Source organism: Mirounga angustirostris, unplaced genomic scaffold (genome assembly GCF_029215605.1).
Source record: "Mirounga angustirostris isolate CCGP_5_RB_7025 unplaced genomic scaffold, mMirAng1.0.hap1 SCAF_9, whole genome shotgun sequence".
Taxonomy (NCBI): domain Eukaryota; kingdom Metazoa; phylum Chordata; class Mammalia; order Carnivora; family Phocidae; genus Mirounga; species Mirounga angustirostris.
Window position 1 is genome coordinate 129,632,836 of NW_026991717.1, and position 20,234 is coordinate 129,653,069.

General features: G+C 36.2%; 1 protein-coding gene across 1 annotated transcript in view; it reads right to left on the reverse strand.

The window, feature by feature from the left end:
• The window catches only part of EML5 (EMAP like 5), a 167,781-nt gene that overhangs the window by 100,595 nt on the left and 46,952 nt on the right, over nucleotides 1-20,234 (reverse strand). Inside the window, exons 6-8 of the mRNA XM_054513829.2 lie at nucleotides 18,684-18,819; nucleotides 17,116-17,317; nucleotides 3,052-3,189 (exon numbers count right to left, since the gene is read on the reverse strand). Coding sequence (XP_054369804.1) covers nucleotides 3,052-3,189; nucleotides 17,116-17,317; nucleotides 18,684-18,819 — 476 coding nt within the window. The remainder of the gene's footprint in view (nucleotides 1-3,051; nucleotides 3,190-17,115; nucleotides 17,318-18,683; nucleotides 18,820-20,234) is intronic.

The following is a 20,234-nucleotide window of genomic DNA, read 5'->3' on the forward strand; positions in this document are numbered from 1 at the left end:
TCAAAGTTTTACATATATGAATCTTTTAATTTGAAAAATATTTGCATTTTTTCATTTGATTCCATGATATGTTTAACACAAAATTGGTAACACTGGCAATTGCACTACTGGGTATTTACCCCAAAGATACAAATGTAGGGATCCGAAGGGGAATGTGCACCCCGATGTTTATAGCAGCAATGTCCACAATAGCCAAACTGTGGAAAGAGCCAAGATGTCCATCGACAGATGAATGGATAAAGAAGATGTGGTATATATATATATATATATATATATATATATATATATATATATATACACACACAATGGAATATTATGCAGCCATCAAAAGGAATGAAATCTTGCCATTTGCAATGATGACGTGGATAGAACTGGAGAGTGTTATGCTGAGCGAAATAAGTCAATCAGAGAAAGACATGTATCATATGACCTCACTGATATGAGGAATTCTTAATCTCAGGAAACAAACTGAGGGTTGCTGGAGTGGTGGGGGGTGGGAGGGATGCGGTGGTTGGGTGATAAACACTGGGGAGGGTATGTGCTATGGTGAACGCTGTGAATTGTGCAAGACTGTTGAATCACAGATCTGTACCTCTGAAACAAATAATACATTATCTGTTTAAAAAAAAAAAAGAAGATAGCAGGAGGGGAAGAATGAAGGGGGGAAATCAGAGGGGGAGATGAACCATGAGAGACGATGGACTCTGAAAAACAAACTAGAGGGGAGGAGGGTGGGAGGATGGGTTAGCCTGGTGATGGGTATTAAAGAGAGTATGTTCTGCATGGAGCACTGGGTGTTATACGCAAATAATGAATCATGGAACACTACATCAAAAACTAATGATGTAATGTATGGTGATTAACGTAATAAAAAACAAAAAAACGAAATAAAATAAAATTGGTAACATTTTTTATCAAAAGGAAGAGATGCTCTAGAAGTTATGTGACTTTGTGTTGGCACATCACCTTGTACCCCAAATTTAGAATCAGTGTGTTAGGATCTGAATCTATTCTATGTTTCTCCAATCACAATGTAACTACTCCTGCGAGGGTACTTTAATACTGCTATACTTATGAAGTCTGCTTCATGATATGAAGAATATGTACTGCAAACCAAGAAGAAACAGTGACCAGGTAAATCTAGGATTAAGAATATTTTGTGAGTTAAAATTTTGTGGTTAAGCTACAAAGGCATTTAATAGGTATAATCACCATTCCAATGGTCCTGTCAAAAATGTTGGACTCAGTTGCTGAAATAATGACTTATTAGAGATAAGAACTTATTCACCCAGTTACTTGCATACAATAATTGAAAAGGCAAGTAAATGTACAATTACCAAAAATAATCACTATTTTTTAATGTATAGAAGCTATATGAGAGGAACTCTTAGGGGTTTTACAATTCTTGTTGCAAAACAGTGTCAATGTACTTATGCCACTGAAGTTTGAAAGATGGTTAAAATGGTAAATTTTATATTATATATATTTTATCACAATTAAAAAAGTAGTACAAGAGAAAAATCTCATATCTCATTGTAAAAATCTGTCCCAAAAAGAGAGTCAGCAACTAGAGAAACTCAGAGGTACAAGAGAACATGATGTATCTGAAGCAGCAAAAGATATTTTATACAGTTGAAAGAAAGAGACTGAGGCAGAAAGAAACAGGCTGGAGAGATGGGTACTACTGGCTATGTTAAGGATTATGAACTTCAACCTAAGGACAGTGTAAAGCTTTTATCATATTTTAGAAAGAGGAGGGCTGCAAACAAATGTGTTTTAAAAGGCATCACTATAACTGTAGAGTAAAAGAAGTCTTGAGGGAAGCCAAACAGGAGGTAAGGAGACCAGCTGCAATGCTATCTCACCAATCCAGTGAGGAGATGGCAGAAGCCTATACAAGAGTACAATGGTGAGAATGGGAGGAAGCAGATTAATTTAAAAGCTCCTTGGGAAGTAGATTCTCCAGAACTCTGTGATTAACTAGACAAGGGAATTAATGGTTTCTGGATTGGGCAACTGAAAGGGTCTTCCCATTCACTAAGCTAGAGAAGAAGGATTTCATAAATACATATGCTTGTGAACACACATGGATCTACAGCAAAGTTTGTTTTTGTTTTTAAGAGAGAGGGTGTAATAATTGGGGTGGGGGGAGTCAAGGGAGAGAGAGAATCTTAAGCAGGCCCTACACCCAACAGAGGTCTGATCTCACGACCCTGAGATCATGACCTGAGCCAAAATCAAGAGTTAGGCACTTAACCACTGAGCCACTCAGGCGCCCCTACAGCAAAGGTTTTTTTTTTTTTTCTTTTCAAGATTTTATTTATTTATTTGACAGAGACAGACACAGTGAGAGAGGGAACACAAGCAGTGGGAGTGAGAGAGGAAGAAGCAGGCTTCCTGCGGAGCATGGAGCCCGATGTGGGGCTCGATCCCAGGACCCTGGGATCATGACCTGAGCCGAAGGCAGACGCTTAACGACTGAGCCACCCAGGCGCCCCCCTACAGCAAAGTTTTTAATAGCTATATAGAATTCAACTGAATGCACCGGACCTGTAATTCAACAGGAGATGCAAACTGCTTTAACAAATTTGTTTAACTTTTCTAATTATGCAAACAAACAAGAAAAGATGCAGGCATTTTTTTTTTCCCCAAAGAATAAAGCTGCAAATAACAACAAAAAACCTTTCACCCATTTTTAACTTCCTCAAAGTCACCACCACCCCCCTCCACCAATGGCAGAGGATCATTACTAAAAATCAATACTACCAAGGAATGGAAGTCAAAACCCAAATTTACAGCTCAAAATTTTAGCCATTAATCCACTAAGCATTCTTAAGCCCCAAAACAAGGTTTTTGAGTTAACAATTTTCCAACAAAGCCACTTTTATATATTTAATATTTAATAAAACTAATATCTGAAATATATGTGTGTGTGTATATATGTTAATATGAAAGGTGGGTGAAAATGAAATGGGTAAAAACAATGAGTATTGCATATTATCACTTAACAGAAATTTACTATCTCTTTCTATTTCTACCCCAATACCATACCTTACTCTAAGTACAGTGAATGAGCCATCCTTCATTCCAAGGGCAAGATGGATTCCATCTACATTTACAGCTGCACAACGAATTGGTTCTTCCATATTACACCTTGCTATTAGTGCATGATCTACTAGGCTCCATATCCTGTAACATTTAATTAAAATAAAAGAGTAATTAACTAATGTATGCTTAAAAATGATGAACTCTATGAAAAGATTTTGGTTAAAATAATAATCTAAGAAAGTAATATAAACCTAGATTTTTAACTATATGCTTTGTGGCAAGGAGTTCTATGAAAACAGGAATACTGTTCACATTTAAAAGACAGGAGTTTATAGAATCTTTTATTTTTTTTAAAGATTTATTTATTTGAGAGAAAAAGAGAGTGTGAGTGGGGAGAGGAACAGAGGCAGAGAATCTCCAAGCCGACTCCCAGCTGAGTGGGGAGCCCAAAATGGGGCTTGATCTCACAACCCGTGAGATCATGACCTGAGCCAAAACTGAGTCGGACACCTAACTGAGCCACCCAGGTGCCCCTGGAATCTTTTATTTTTAAAACAATGTAATGACATCAATAGAGAAGAAGGATTTCATAAATACATATGCTTGTGAACATACGTGGATCTACAGCAAAGTCTGACATCAATTTTTTCCAATCATTTATATGTGTGTGTATGTATAGTATAGGGGTATATATATATAGAGAGAGAGAGAGAGAGAGTCTTTTAAGAGTAACACTTAAGACTATGCAAATTCAGTCTGTTCCACATTCAAATGTTAGAAATCTATAACAGAAAGTAGAAAATGCCAATTGTTTGAAAATTAAGAATTGTACTTCTAAATAATCCAAAGGACAAAGAAAAAAATATTAATGAAAATTAGTTAATATTTTGAAATTATAATAAAAAATTTCATATCAAAACTTGTGGGATTCAGCTGAAACAGTACTTAGGAGGAACTTTAAATACAGATAACATAAAAACAAATGCTACAACTTATAATTTTTTTTTAAGATTTTTTATTTATTTATTTGAGAGAGAGAGAGAGCACATGAGAGGGGGGAGGGTCAGAGGGAGAAGCAGGCTCCCCGCCGAGCAGGGAGCCCGATATGGGACTCGATCCAGGGACTCCAGGATCATGACCTGAGCCGAAGGCAGTCGCTTAACCAACTGAGCCACCCAGGCGCCCCAAATGCTACAACTTAATGAACAGATATCTAGGAAAAGATTGGCAAAACTAGATTTTTAAATGTTTTTATAGCAATATCTTTTTCAAAAAATTCTATTTGTTGATGTTTTATGGGAAAAATGATTTTGTATATTGTGTTTATAGCTAGGAAATTTGTTAAATTATCTTTTTAATTCCAATAATTTCTCTGTATTTTCCTTTTTATTTTCTACATATATAATCATAATATCAGCAAATGAGTTGTTTCTTCCTTTCCAATCCAAATATCTATATATGAATGTATTATACACATATATTTAGCCTTACTGTACTGACAAAGACTTCTATAGCTGAATATAATGATGACAAATACAATGGGGAAAGTGGACATCACGGTCTTCTTTTCATTCCAAAGGAAAATTTTCAATATTTCAACAATAAATATATTTACCAAAGACTTTATGCTCCACTACAGGGGTCAGCAAACCATAGCCTGTGGGCCAAACTGGAACTACTGCCTGTTTTTGTACAGTTTGGAAAGCTGAGAATGGTTTTTACATTTTTATTTTTTTAAAGGAAACTACCCTTTTTTTAAAAAGATTTTATTTATTTCTTTGACAAAGAGAGACACAGCGAGAGAGGGAACACAAGCAGAGGGAGTGGGAGAGGGAGAAGCAGGCTTCCCGCCGAGCAGGGAGCCCGATATGTGGCTCGATCCCAAGACCCTGGGACCATGACCTGAGCCAAAGGCAGACGCTTAAACACCGAGCCACACAGTCGCCCTGATTTTTACATTTTTAAATGGTTGAAAAAAATTAATAACATTTTGAGACATGGGAGAATTACAGGAAATTCAAGTTTCAGTGTCTGTAAATCACGTTTCATGGAAACACAGCCACACTCTTTGTTTACATATTATCTATGACTGCTTTCATACTACAGAGGGAGAGTGGAGTTGTTGCAAAAGGGATGGCAGACAGTATGCAACACTCACATCACTTTGCACTGCTTCTTCCACGCACTACAAATTGCAGGGGCACAGTTGATAGAATTTCAAGTGCTAGGTGTGTTAACCACATACACCCATTGTGTCAAAATGAGAAGAAAAAGAGAAAAGTAAATTTGAAATTTTGCATTTTTAAGGCATAGTGGAGTGTAAATGACAGTTATTGAATTAGACAGTAAAGCACTGTATTTATTATGCAATGACACTATAGTCGCCCTAAAAAATACAGAGATAGATGAACATTACTAGACTAAGGACTCCTTGCAATATCTTTGACTCACAGGAAAGCAATGGTCAGAAAAATCAGAATTTAAAAATTAAAATATGATGTCAACAAAAGTGTTTCTAAGTGGCTTGTTAGCCAAACAAGGAAAGCTATTTATTGGTAATGGATTAATTATATCATTTTAAATTGCAGTGGCTAAAGAAATGTGTCCAGAGAAAATAAATTTAAGATTATCAGCCTTTACAGTGAGAACAGTTTCTCAAAAACTTGAGGGTGTTGGGAAAACCACCAACAGTTAATTAAAAAACAAGACAAATACTGTTGAGTGGTTTCCTTGGATTGTGATGAGTCAACAGATGTTACCAATATTACTCAGTTGTTTATCCGAGGAATCAATGCCAAGTTTGAAGTGATGAAGAATTAGCTTCTATGACTAGTCAGTGTGGAACAACTACAAGCTAGTATGTTTTCAAAGACATAAGTGAGAAAGAACTAAACCAGTACAATGTAGGGTAGAATTAGATGGTGTTGAAAAACATGGATAGAAAAAAAATGGCCTAGGTAAATTTACAAAACCTGTAAAAATGTAAGGTGTTTAAAAAGCCTATGATTATTCATTGCATTATTCTTTAGCAAGTATTTTGCAAAAAAAAAAAAAATTGAATGTGTTTATGAACCAATAATGTTAATGATGAACTTCATTTGGTTTTGGGGATATCATCATTGTTAGTTCGAAGTTTTATCAGGAACAGAAGTTCAAAAACCTGACTTGCTCTACCACATAGCTGTTAATGGCTTAACAGTGGTAAAGTTTTATTGCACTTCGTTGATCTCAAAGTCAAGAATGAAATTTTTCTGAACCAGAACTGCCCTTAACAACTGAGTAGCTTTCGAAATGAGCTTTCAATTAGATTTGATATTGTGTCTTAATGAATTCAGTCTAAAACTATAAGGCAAAAGCAGCACTTACATGTAAAACTTATACTGTGGTAAAGTTATCTGGACAAGAACTAATGCTGTTCATTTTTTTTTTTTAAGATTTTATTTATCCCCCTGACAGAGAGAGAGAGCACAAGCAAGAGAAGCGGCATGCAGAGGGTGAGGGAGAACAGCCCGAGGCAGGGCTTGATCCCAGGATCCTGGAATCATGACCTGAGCCCAAGGCATACCCAGGTGCTCCAGAACTAATGCTGTTTAAATAACATAATTAAGCAGTTTTATACAACTCTTCCTGTGTTACCAAAACTTGAAATAAGATTTCTATTCCCACACAAATTTGCAGGCGATTATTGCCCAATGTTCTAGTAGAGTATGCGGACCTACTCTCCTTGGATGGGCCCTGGGTCTTGACATCTGCCCCCTGGCCCTGGGAGAAAGCCACAAAGTCCAAGTTTAGTCAAAGGAAGAAAAATGCCCCCAGGGCAAAGTGGCACTGGCCCACTGGTGCTCCTAAAGTCCCATTTTCTTTCACAATTTGGCTAGTAGATCCTTAATATCTTGACTGTTCTTTGAAGATTTTACATTCTAACCAGCATTTTTAGTTGTTTTCAATGTGAGTTCCTTCCAAATTACTTGCCACCAAAAACAGAAACAGAAGTCTGATCAATTACTTTTAAAAAGATCAGTTACCTTTTTTTCAACAGCTATGCAGCAACTGGTAATAACAGTACTCCTAAAATGAACTATAAGATAGTTCCAAGCAAAGCACATGGGTAAAGTATAGCCCCACACTAAATTTCCAGGTGGACACAGAGCTATGTGATGTGATTTGGGAAAAAAGAAAAATCTAAAAATTCTCATTAGGAAAGCAACAATTTAAAAAAGGTTGAGAAACACTGAGCTAGATAACCATCAATGGCTGCTAATATGATTTAAAAAAGAGATTACATGTTAGATATCATCAGAGATACACATTACCACCAGGAAATATTCTTGGTGAAAATTCGTAACTGTGTCTCATCAAATCTCTAGATCTACTTATCAGTTTATATAATACAGGGAAGAAAGAATGTATTAAAATATATGGAGTGTGCAATTAGCCAAATCCAGAATGTGGGGAACTCTGGAGGGCAAATACTTAGTTTCTTCAACAAAAAAATTATAAGAATAAAAAAGGGGGAGGGAGGAAGGAAGCTACAGAATACAAAATTTAAAGGACACATCAACAACTGCTCTATATGGACCTTCTTTGGAGCCTAACTCTAAGCCAAAGGAATGCTGTGTGAAGACAGTACTGTGGTGATATTTAAAGTTATCTTTTACACAAAAACATTTACAGATGAAATGGGGGAAAAAAACAATGACAAGGTGGGCAAAATATCTCAACTCATATAACTGACCAGCAGTTCTTAAAATTGGAAGACTTATCAAACCACAAATTGATGAATCGCTGATCCTCGGTCCTGGATAAGGCATGAGAATTTGCATTTCATATAAGGAATACTGATCCTGCTGTTCCAGGAACCACACGGAGAACCACTATCATAGACAATGGGCTAATTTCTTTAAAATGTAGACAGATATTAGATTATATTTTAAAGTAATTAGAGAAAGAACAATAAACTAACAGAAAATAGGCAAAGAGCTTCACCAGACAAGTCAGAGAAAAGGAAATACAAATGTTCTCTAAACATATGTAAACATACTCAACACACCTCAATAGGAGAGGTGCATGTTTTCACAACATAACAGGAAATCACTTCTTACCTTTTGGGATAATAATCAGTGCTGCCAAGGGTATGGGAAAATAGGCACTGCCATGCATTGCTGACAGGTATATAAATTGTTATTACCTTTGTATAAGACATTATCTATCAAAATTTAAAATGAATAAATCATTTGAACACTCAGAAGTTACCATAGAGATATGCATATTTACACATGTATACAATAGCATAGGTAAAAGAATATTCATTGTGGGCACTGTATTTAATAGCACAAAACTGGAAGAACCTAAAGTCTCATCAGTAATGGGCTAGGAAACACCCAAAGAACAAATAATCAAGAAATGGGCAGAAGACATGAACAGACATTTCTGCAAAAAAGACATCCAAATGGCCAACAGACACATGAAAAAGTGCTAACATCACTCAGCCTCAGGGAAATACAAATCAAAACCTCAATGAGATACCACCTCACACCAGTCAGAATGGCTAAAATTAACAAGTCAGGAAACAACAGATGTTGGCAAGGATGCAGAGAAAGGGGAACCCTCCTACACTGTTGGTGGGAATGCAAGCTGGTGCAGCCACTCTGGAAAACAGTATGGAGGTTTCTCAAAAAGTTGAAAATAGAGCTACCCTATGACCCAGCAATAACACTACTATTTACCCCAAAAATACAAATGTAGTGATCCAGAGGGGCACGTGCACCCCAATGTCTCCAGCAGCAATGTTCACAATAGCCAAACTATGGAAAGAGCCTAGATGTCCATCAACAGATGAATGGATAAAGAAGATGTGGTATATATATATACACAATGGAATATTATGCAGCCATCAAAAAATGAAATCTTGCCATTTGCAACGACGTGGATGGAACTAGAGGGTATTATGCTAAGCGAAATAAGTCAATCAGAGAAAAACAATTATCATATGATCTCACTGAAATGAGGAATTTGAAAACCAAGATCATAGGGGAAGGGAGGGAAAAATGAAACAAGAAGAAACCAGAGATGGAGACAAACCATAAGAGACTCTTAATCTCAGGAAACAAACTGAGGGTTGCTGGAGTGGAGGGGGGTAGGAGGGATGGGGTGGCTGGGTGATGGACACTGGGGAGGGTTATGTGCTATGGTGAGTGTTGTGAAGTGTGTAAGACTGATGAATCACAGACCTGTACCCCTGAAACAAATAATACATTATATGTTAATAAAAAAAAATAATAATGGACTAGGAAGATAGTAGAATAGGAGAACTCTGAGTTCACCTCCTCCCATGTATACCTGGAAGCAACAGCTACATATAATGCAAGTCACTCTGAAAATAACCTGAAGATTAGCAGAACAGATCAACTACAGCTAACAACATAAAGTAGCAGCCAAAATGAGAAGGGTTGGAGGACCAGAGACATGGTCAGGTACCACACCCCCAGCATAAGGACCCACAAGCAGGAGGAATATCGCATGTGCGGAGGTCCACCCTGAGGAGCAAAGGGATCAAGCCCCACATTAGGTACCCTAGGCCCTAGGTACCTACACTGGAAAGATGAGCCCCAGTAATGTGTGGCTTTGAAAATAAGTGGGGCTTAACTACAGCAGCTTTGAAAATCAGCAAGACTTAACTCCAGGAGAGCCAGAGGGTTACTGGGAATCAAGACTCTGATCTTAAAGGGACCAGCACACTTTATCACTCGGTCAGAGACCCAGTGAAGCAGCAGCAGTTTGAAAAGCACCTGGTTTACATCTGAAAGAGAATGATTAATTTCAGGGCGCATGCTGGAGGGGCAGGAATCTGTAGGAGCTTTCTTTGGTAATGGAAGTACTAGGAGGTACTATTTTCTTGCCCTCCTTAAGCCTAGCTGACACTTTATATTTATCTTGCTACCACTACTTGCCCTACAGTGGGATTGCCCTATGAACCCACTTCACCCAACCTACCTGCCCTGGCAGGTGCCTCTCCAAAATGACTCCTACTCCACCACACCTGGTGAGCAGCCTCAGTCAGGGCTGATGTCTCCCCAAAGTGACAACCACCCTGCCACACCTGGCAGCCTAGCCCAGACAAGTGCCCCTCCAAAATGATTCTTGCACCAGGAAAGGGGGGCCAGCCCCACCTACCAGCATTCCCACATCAGTTGTGGCCCAATCACAAGAGGGTGCACATAGCCCACAGAGGGGACACACCTGGGGCACCTGGTTCTGGTGACCAGGGGAGGTTAACTACTGGGCTCTGCAGGACACCTTGTACATAAGGCCACTACGTAGACCAGGAAAAACCAGGAAGTGTAGCTGAACTACCTAATATACAGAAATAAACACAGAGAGTCAGACAAAATGAGACAAAGGAATATGAATATGTTCCAAATTAAAGAACAAGACAAAACCTCAGAAAAAGAACTAAACAAAATGGAAGAAAGCAATCTACCAACAGAGAGTCCAAACTAATGGTCATGAAGATGCTCACCAGGCTTGAGAGAAGACTGGATGAACTTATTGAGAATTTCAACAAAGAGAAAATACAAAAAAAAAAACAAACAGAGCTGAAGAATACAGTAACTGCAATAAAAAATACACGAAAAGGAAGCAACAGCAGATCAGAGGATGCAGAAGAAAGGATCAATAATCTGGAAGATCACTAATCTGGGTCATGGAAACCACCCAAGCTGAACAGCAAAAAGAAATGAGTTTTAAAAAAAAAGAAGACAGGTTAAGGGATCCCTACAACATCAAGCATACTAACATTTACATTACAGGGGTTCCAGAAGGAGAAGAAAGAGAGTAAGGGGCAGAGTATTTGAAGAAACAATAGCTGAAAATTCCCTTAACCTGAGTAAAGAAACAGACATCCAGGTCAAGGAAGCACAGAAAGCCCCAAACTCAAGAAGTCCACACCAAGACATATAATAATTAAAATGGTAAAAGTTAAAGAGGGAAGGGCGCCTGGGTGGCTCAGTTGGTTAAGCGACTGCCTTTGGCTCAGGTCATGATCCTGGAGTCACAGGATCGAGTCCCGCATCGGGCTCCCTGCTCGGCAGGGAGTCTGCTTCTCCCTCTGACCCTCCCCCCTCTCATGCTCTCTCTCTCTCTCATTCTCTCTCTCAAATAAATAAATAAAATCTTTAAAAAAAAAAGTTAAAGAGGGAATCTTAAAAGCAGCAAGAGAAAAGCAACTAGTTAAATACAGGAGAAACTCCATTAAGGAAATTAGTTGACTTTTCAGCAGAAACTTTGCAGGCCAGAAGAGAATGGCATGATACATTCAAAGTGCTGAAAGGAAAAAACCTAAAGTCAAGAGTAATCTACCAGGCAAGATTATCATTCAGAAATGAAGAAACAGTTTCCCAGACAAACAAAAGTTAAAGGAGTTCATTAACACTAAGCCAGCCTTACAAGAAAGGTTAAGGGACTTCTTTAAGCAGAAAAGACCATGAGTAGACAAATATTATGAAAGGAAAACTTTTCACTGGTAAAGCAAACACATAGTAAAGGTAGGATATCAATCACTTATAAAGCTACTAATAGGGTTAAAAGATAAAAGTAGTAAAATCAATTATATTTACAAAAATTAGGTAAGGGATACACAAAATAGAAAGATGTAAAATACAACATCATGCGCATAAAATATGGAAGGGGAAATAGCTATGAAGTGCTTTATTTATTTATTTTTTTAAGTAGGCTCCATGCCCAGCCTGGAGCCCAACTCAGAGCTTATCTAACAACCCTGAGATCAAGACCTGAGCTGAGATCAAGAGTCTAACATTTAATCAACTGAGCCACCCAGGTGCCCCTGCAGTGCTTTTAGAATGGGTTTGAACTTAAGGGACCACCAACTTAATATATGCTGCTTTATATTAGGATATTATATTTAAACCTCATGGTAACCACAAACCAAAACCTAAATAGATACACAAAAAATGAAAAAGGAATCTAAGCATAACACTAAAGAAAGTTATCAAACCACATGAGAAGAGAGCAAGAGAAAAAGGGAACAGAGAAGAACTAAAAACAACCAGAAAACAATTAAGAAAATGGCAATAAGTACATACCTATCAATAATTACGTTTTCTTATTTTTTCATTTTTATTTTAATTTCAGTGTAGTTAACACAGTGTTATATTCATTTCAGGTGTACAATACAGTGATTCAACAATTCCCTATATTACTCAGTGCTCATCCAAGGTAAGTGTACTTTTTTTTTTTTTATTAACATAATGTATTATTTGTTTCAGGGGTACGGTCTGTGATTCATCAGTCTTACACAATTCACAGCACTCACCATAGCACATACCCTCTCCAATGTCCATCACCCAGCCACCCCATCCCCCCACCCCCCTCCACTCAAGGTAAATGTACTCTTAATCCCCTTCACCTATTTCACCCAGCCCCCCATCCACCTCCTCTCTGGTAACCATTTGTTCTCTATAATTAAGAGTCTATTTTTGGTTTGTCTTTTTTTTTCTCACTTTGTTAATTTTTTTTTTTTCTTAAATTCCATATATGAGTGAAAGCACATAGTATCTGTCTTTCTCTGACTGGCTTATTTTGCTTAGTATTATAGTCTCTAGATCCATCCATGTTGTTGCAAATGGCAATATCACATTTTTTATGGCTGAATAATATTCCATTGTATGTATATACCACTTCTTCTTTATCCAGTCATCTATTGATAGACACACTTAGGTTGCTTCCATAACTTGGCTATTGTAACTAATGCTACAGTAAACACAGGAGTGCACATATCCCTCTGAATTAGTGTTTTTGCATTCTTTGGGTAAATACCCAGCAGTGCAATTACTAGATGGTAGGGTAATTTATTTTTTTCAGGAACTTCCAAAATGTTTTCCACAGTAGCTGCAGCAGTTTGCATTCCCAGTGCACAAGGGTTTCTATTTCTCCAAATCCTTGTCAACACTTGTTTCTTTCGTTTTTGATTTTAGCATTCTGACAGCTGTGAAATGATATCTCATTGTGGTTTTCATTTGCATTGCCCTGATGATGAGTGATGCTGAGCACCTTCTCATGTGTCTGTTGGCCATCTGGATGTCTTCTTTGGAGAAATACCTGTTCACATCTCTTGCCTACTTTTTAATTGCATTACTTTTTTTTTCATTGATGAGTTGTATGAGTTTTTTGTTTTTTTTTTAAGATTTTATTTATTTGGCAGAGAGAGAGACAGCCAGAGAGGGAACACAAGCAGGGCGAGTGGGAGAGGGAGAAGCAGGCTTCCCGCAGAGCAGGGAGCCCGATGTGGGGCTCAATCCCAAGACCCCGGGATCATGACCTGAGCCGAAGGCAGATGCTTAATGACTGAGCCACCCAGGCGCCCTGTATGAGTTCTTTATATAATATTAGATACTAGCCCTTTACTGAATGTCATTGGCAGATATCTTCTCCCATTCAGTAGGTTGTCTTTTAATTTTGTTGGTTGTTTCCTTTGCTGTGTAGAAGCTTTTTATTTTGATGTAGTCCCAATAGTTTATTTTTGCTTTTGTTTCCCTTGCCTCAGAAGACATATCTAGAAAGATACTGTTGTGGCCAATGTCAGAGAAATTACTGCCTGCACTATCTTCTAGGATTTTTATGGTTTCAGGTCTCACATTTAGGTCTTTAATCTATTTTGAGTTTGTTTTTGTGTGTGGTATAAGAAAGCAGTTTCATTCTGTTACATGTAGCTGTCCAGTTTTCCCAACACCATTTGTTGAAAAGACTTTTTCTCATTGTATATTTGTGCCTCCTTGATCGAAGATAAAATGATCATATAATCGAGGGATTCTGGGCTTTCTATTCTGTTCCACTGATGTGTCTATTTTTGTGCCAGTGCCATACTGTTTTGATTACTATAGCTTTACAATATAATTTGAAGTCCAGAATTGTGATACCTCCAGTTTTCTCTTTTTCAAGATTGCTTTGGGTATTTGGGGTCTTTTGTGGTTCCACAAAAATTTTAGGATTATTTGTGCTAATTCTGTGAAAAATGCTGTTGTTATTTATATAGGGATTGCATTAAATCTGTAGATTAGTTTGGGTGGTATAAACATTTAACAATATTTGTTCTTCTAATCAATGAGCATGGAATGTCCTTCCATTTCTTTGTGTCATCTTCTTCTATCAAAGTTTTATAGTTTTCAGAGTAGAGGTCTCTCACCTCTTTGGTTAAGATTATTCCTAGATATTTTATTATTTTGGGTACTATTGTAAATGGGGTTGTTTTCTTAATTTCTGTTTCTGTTGTTGCAATATTAGTGCAACAGATTTCTATATGTTGATTTTGTAACCTTACTGTATTCATTAATCGGTTCTAGCAGTTTTTTAGCAGAGTATTTACAGTTTTCTATATATAATATCATGTCATCTGCAAAGTGTGAAAATTTTACTTCTTCCTTACCAATATGGATGCCTTTTATTCCTTTCTCTTGTCTGATTCCTGTCTAGGACTTCCAGTTCTATGTTGAATAAAAGTGGTGAGGGTGAACATCCTTGTCTTGTTCCTGACCTTAGGGGAAAAGCTCTGTTTTTCCCAACTGAGTATGATGTTAGCTGTGGGTTTTTCATATATGGTCTTTATTATGTTGATGTATGTTCCCTCTAAGCCTACTTTGTTGAGGGTTTTCACCATGACTGGATGTTGTACTTTGTCAAATGCTTTTTCTGCATCTATTAAAATAGATGTAGATCATATATTATTTATCCTATCTCTTATTGATGTGATTTATCACATTGATTTGCAAATACTGAATCACCCTTGCACCCCAGGAATAAATCCCACCTGACTGTGGAATGATTTTTTTAATGTATTATTGGATTTGGTTTCCTAATATTTTATTCAGGATTATCACATCTATGTTCATCAGAGATATTGGCCTGTCTGTGGTGTCTTTACGTGGTTTTGGTACAAGGGTAATGCTGGCCTCATTGAATGAATTTGGAAGTTTTCTTTCCTCTTCTACTTTTTTGGAAAAGTTTGAGAAGAATAGGTATTAACTCTTCTTTAAGTGTTCGATAAATTCACCTGTGAAGCCTCTAGACTTTTGTTTGTTGGGAGTTTTTGGATTACTAATTCAATTTCACTGCTGGTGATCAGTCTGTTTAAATTTTCTATTTCTTCTGTTTCAGTTTTGGTAGGTTTCATGTTTCCAGGAATTTATCCATTTTTCCTATACTCTCCAGTTTGTTGGCATATTATTTTTCACCCTATTTTCTTATAATCCTTTGCATTTCTGTGGTGTCTGTTGTTACTTCTCCACTTTCATTTCTGATTTTGAGTCCTTTCTCTCTCCCCTTTTTTTTTTTTGATGAGTCTGGCTGGAGGTTTATCAACTTTATTGATCTTTTCAAAGAACCAACTCATGGTTTCACTGATCTGTTCTATTGTTTCTTTAGTTTCTGTATCATTTATTTCTGCTCTAATCTTTGTCATTTCCTTCCTTCTGCTGGATTTGGGTTGTGTTTGTTCTCTTTCTAGGTCCCTTAGGAGTAGTGGTAGGTTGTTTGAGCTTTTTCTTGTTTCTTGAAGTAGGCCTGTATTGTTATAAACTTCCCTCTTATAACTGCTTTTGCTGCATCCCAAAGATTTTAGACCATTGTGTTTTCATTTTCATTTGTCTCCATGTATTTTTTATTTTCCTCTTTGATTTCTTGGCTGACCCAATCATTGTTTTTTTTTCTTTTTACTTCCAAGATTTTATTTAAATTCAAGTTAGTTAACATATAGTGTAGTATTGGTTTCAGCAGAATACAGTGATTCATCACTTACATATAACACCCAGTGCTTATCACAGTGCCCTCCTTAATGCCCATCACCCATATAACCCATCCACTGACCCACCTCCCTTCCAGCAATCCTGTTTGTTCTCTATACTTAAGAGTCTCTTATGGTTTGCTTCCCTCTGTTTTTATTTTATTTTTCCTTCCCTTCCCTTACATTCATCTATTTTGTTTCTTAAATTCCACGTGAGTAAAATCATATGGTATTTGTCTTTCTCTGACTTATTTCACTTATTATAATACACTCTAGTTCCATCCACATTATTGTGAATGGAAAGATTTCATTCTTTTTGATGGCTGAGTATTATTCCATTGTGTGTGTGTGTGTGTGTGTAGATATATATATGTGTATGTGTATGTATACGCACACACACACCCCCCACATCTTTTTTATCCATTCATCAGTCAATGGACATGTGGGCTCTTTCCATAATTTGGCTGTTTTTGATAGTATTGCTATAAACATTGGGGTGCATGTGCCACTTCAAATCAGTATTTTTATATACTCTGGATAAATACCTAATAGGGCAAATGCTGGGTCATAGGGAGGTTTATATTTTTAACTTTTTGAGGAACCTCCATACTGTTTTCCACAGTGACTGCACCAGTTTGCGAGGAATATAGTCAAAATTGTAATAACTTTGTGTGGTGACAGAGGATAACTATACTCATTGTGGAGAGCATTTTGTAAAGTATATAATTGTTGAATCACTATGTTGTACATCTGGAACTACTGTAATACTGTATGTCAACTACAATTTTAAAACATTATTTGGTTGAATATATTACAGTATATCCATGCAATGAAATATTATTTTTAAAAGATTTTATTTATTTTTTGAGAGAGAGTACAAGTGTGTGTGTGGGGGGGCAGATGGAGAAGCAGACTCCCCACTGAGCAGGGAGTCCAACATGGGGCATGATCCCAGGACGCCAGGATCATGACCTGAGCTGACGACAGACACTTAATTGACTGAGCCACCCACGTATCCCATGCAGTGGAATATTATATGGCTATTAAAAAGGCAGAAATAGCTGTGTACATTTTGATATGTAGCTAACTCCAACTTATGTCATTAAGAGAAAAAAAATCTTATAAATTGTTAATTCTACTAAGTACCTATTAATTATGTTCATTTGTTATATTGTAAGCTGTTAATATTTAAATTGAAGTGTTTTTATTAAGTTTTTCTTATGTTTCTCTAAGGATAAATTCCAGCCTATGCAATTACACTTTCCTTTGCTTACCTGACTGAACGATCATCACTTCCAGTCACAGCCAAAGGTTTTGTAGGATGGATGGCAAGTGCCCAAAGTTCACCTTCACAATGCCCTTGCATAATTAGGAAAGGTTTATTTCTTTCATGCACCACAATTTCGAAAATTTCACTGTCCTGTGTTCCAACTAGAATGTGGTCACCTCGCCAACAAACACTCCTCACAGACAAACCTAATCAAAAGTAAATTGTATTTAAGATAAATGCTATTATGATATAATGCCAATCTGCTAAATCAATTTAATTTTTGTACCTTTTATACCTTAGATGTAAGATAAAAGGAATCTGCAAGTCTTTGATCCACACATTTTCTTCAATTATTCATGTTGTTTGCTATATGGAATGATATAACCACATAGCAAATGATATGATATACCTAATTTCTATGCATCCTTCAAGACATACATTATTCTTCCTTACTAGACAACTTCAGTCATAGTCTGACCACTTCTTCAGCCAAAGTCTTATAACAACATAGTCTCCACCATGCAAAAAGTAACTATTCAGAAACTACCTTTAATTGTATTATTTTTTTTCTTATAATAATCTGACTTTTCATGTGTCTATATTTCATTTCTTCCATCTGCTCACAAAATCATTAGAAGGAGAGACTTCTGTTTTTTCCATATATTCCACAGTCCCTTTTGTAACCTCAGGAAAACTAGTGTTTGTTTCCTCATCTGTATAATGTGGCCAACATAAAGGTGCTGTGGACTTCACAATGTTCTTGTGAGGGCCAAATATGAAAAAGTGTCAAATTATTTTGCAAACTTTAAGGTACAATAATGCTTAGCAAAACTAATGAAAATAATAAAACAGTTAACATTTACTGGATGATTATTTTGTGCCAGACACTTTTAAACATTTTACGTATATTAAATTAGCTCATTTAATCCTATGAGATAGTTATTCTCACTTATGGATGAGATTAAATATGTAGCCCAAGGTCACACACCTAGTAACTGACTGAAATAAGGCTTAAACACAGACCTCTGCAACTTCCAATCCTACTCCTATAATACCACACTAGTGAATAATAAGTTTTTTTTAATAGTGATTCTGTTTTATTATATCAATTTTTTAAATCCCCAAAGAAGAAAGTATCTCCCAATTGCTGACAAATTTGGATGAAGGAAAAACACATCTACATGCATTTAAATGATCCTGAACAAAACTTTTCCCAATCCTCAACATACTTTATTTTCAACAGTTTGCTAAACAGTTACATTTAGCATTCTAATAGTAAAATATTTTTAAAATCCAAGGTCACCTAAGCAAGCACTTATCACATCTCTAAGTCCCATTTTAATAAGCATTAGATATACAAAAGAATCCTTGTCATAACAGTAAACCTAGACTGCCTTTAGGCAAATTCACCTCTTCAATAAAAGGAATTCAATTAAATGCACACAGTACAAAGGGGCAAATTTGAGTCTCATTTATATTTACAAAACATACATTTATATTTACTAAAAGAAACAGACAATCTTTGCTAAATTTAGAATTTGCCTAGTAGTGAGACATTTGTTTTGTTATTACCTTTGTATCCCTGGTCTGTTTCCCTGAGATCAATCACAGTAATCGGTTTAAAAGTTAAATCCCAAAGACGAATACAGCCATCTCTGCCACCAGTAGCAAAGCCTTCTTCACAAGCATTCATACTAAAAATTCCTGCCTAGCAGAGAAAATAAATTTAACAATATATACTCTTTAAGAAAAATCTGTGTGTAGGTAGAAATCCACTTTAAAAGATTTTGATATGACATTGGAATAAATGGAATAAATATCAGAAAACACAAATGAAAATCTAGAAATAAATCTCTCTCTCGTGGGTGTTTGTGTGTATGAGCACAATATATGACCAATGATACGGGCATAACATAAAGTTAAACCTACACCACGTATAAAAATGAATTATAGACATAAAATTCTAAATGTAAAAAAATAAGTTAGGAAAGAGTCAGAAGAACATTTATGTAACTTTGAAGTATGAGAGTCCTTTTATGCAAGGCAGGTTACCCACAAGCCACAAAGGAAAACAATTTTTCATAAAGGTATCATAAGCAAAGACAAACAGATTGGGGAAATATCTGCAACGTGCAGGACTGTTTAAGGGTTAACACCCCTTATATACAAGTGAGTAAAGAAAATCCAACAACAAAGGTAACAAAAAAGAGCAAAAGGTAAGAAAAACCAATTAATAGAAAAGGAATTTCAAGTAGCCAATAAATAAATGAAAATTCACAAATAGGAAACAATTAAAACAATAAGTTAGTACTTGCAGCCAGAAAACAACCCAAAATTTTAATGATGGTCACATCCTGTACTGAGGAGTATGAGGAAGAAACTGGTATTTTTATATACTAATGAGGAAAATGTGAGTTGCCACAATCTTTGTGGAAAAGAATCTGGTATTTCTGGTCTTCAGACATTTTGCTCAAAGCAAGTCTTGTTCTAAGTGGTTCTTTAATATATTTAATATGTAATATATTATTTAACAGTGGGTCTTATTAATACATTTAATAACTTCTCTACTTGAGATCTTACTGCTAACCATGTGGCAGCTCTGCGCTCTCTAGTTCCCTTCTCTATGTAAGGGACCCAACTACTAAAAATCCTTAATCAAAAAAAAAAAAAACCCAAACCACTACAAGGTTTTCACAACAGATTTTTTCCCCGATTTGTTAACTTAAAATGTTAAATCTCATGAATTACAAAACTTAAATTCCTTTGCCACTCACTTAATGAAAGAATGATATTAAAATTTAAAAGGTATATTTTTTCTAGAATTGTCCCCAAATTTCCCACTGGTAAATTAGCCATAAGAGTACTAGCTTTATTCTAATGTAGTTAACCTAGAATACTTTTAGGTTGAATTTAACAAGCCTTTATCAACACTATTCTGAGAAAGATACCATATTAGAGCAATGGTTTGAACAAGGTACTAATTATGCTAATTTAATAAATATCCATGTGTCAAATTGCATAATGTTTCTTCATAGTAACTGAATTGACTAGAAAGTCTGCTATATTCTATATCTTTCATTCTAAGACAAGAAGGTAAGTAGTTATCTAAAAGTATTTAAAATA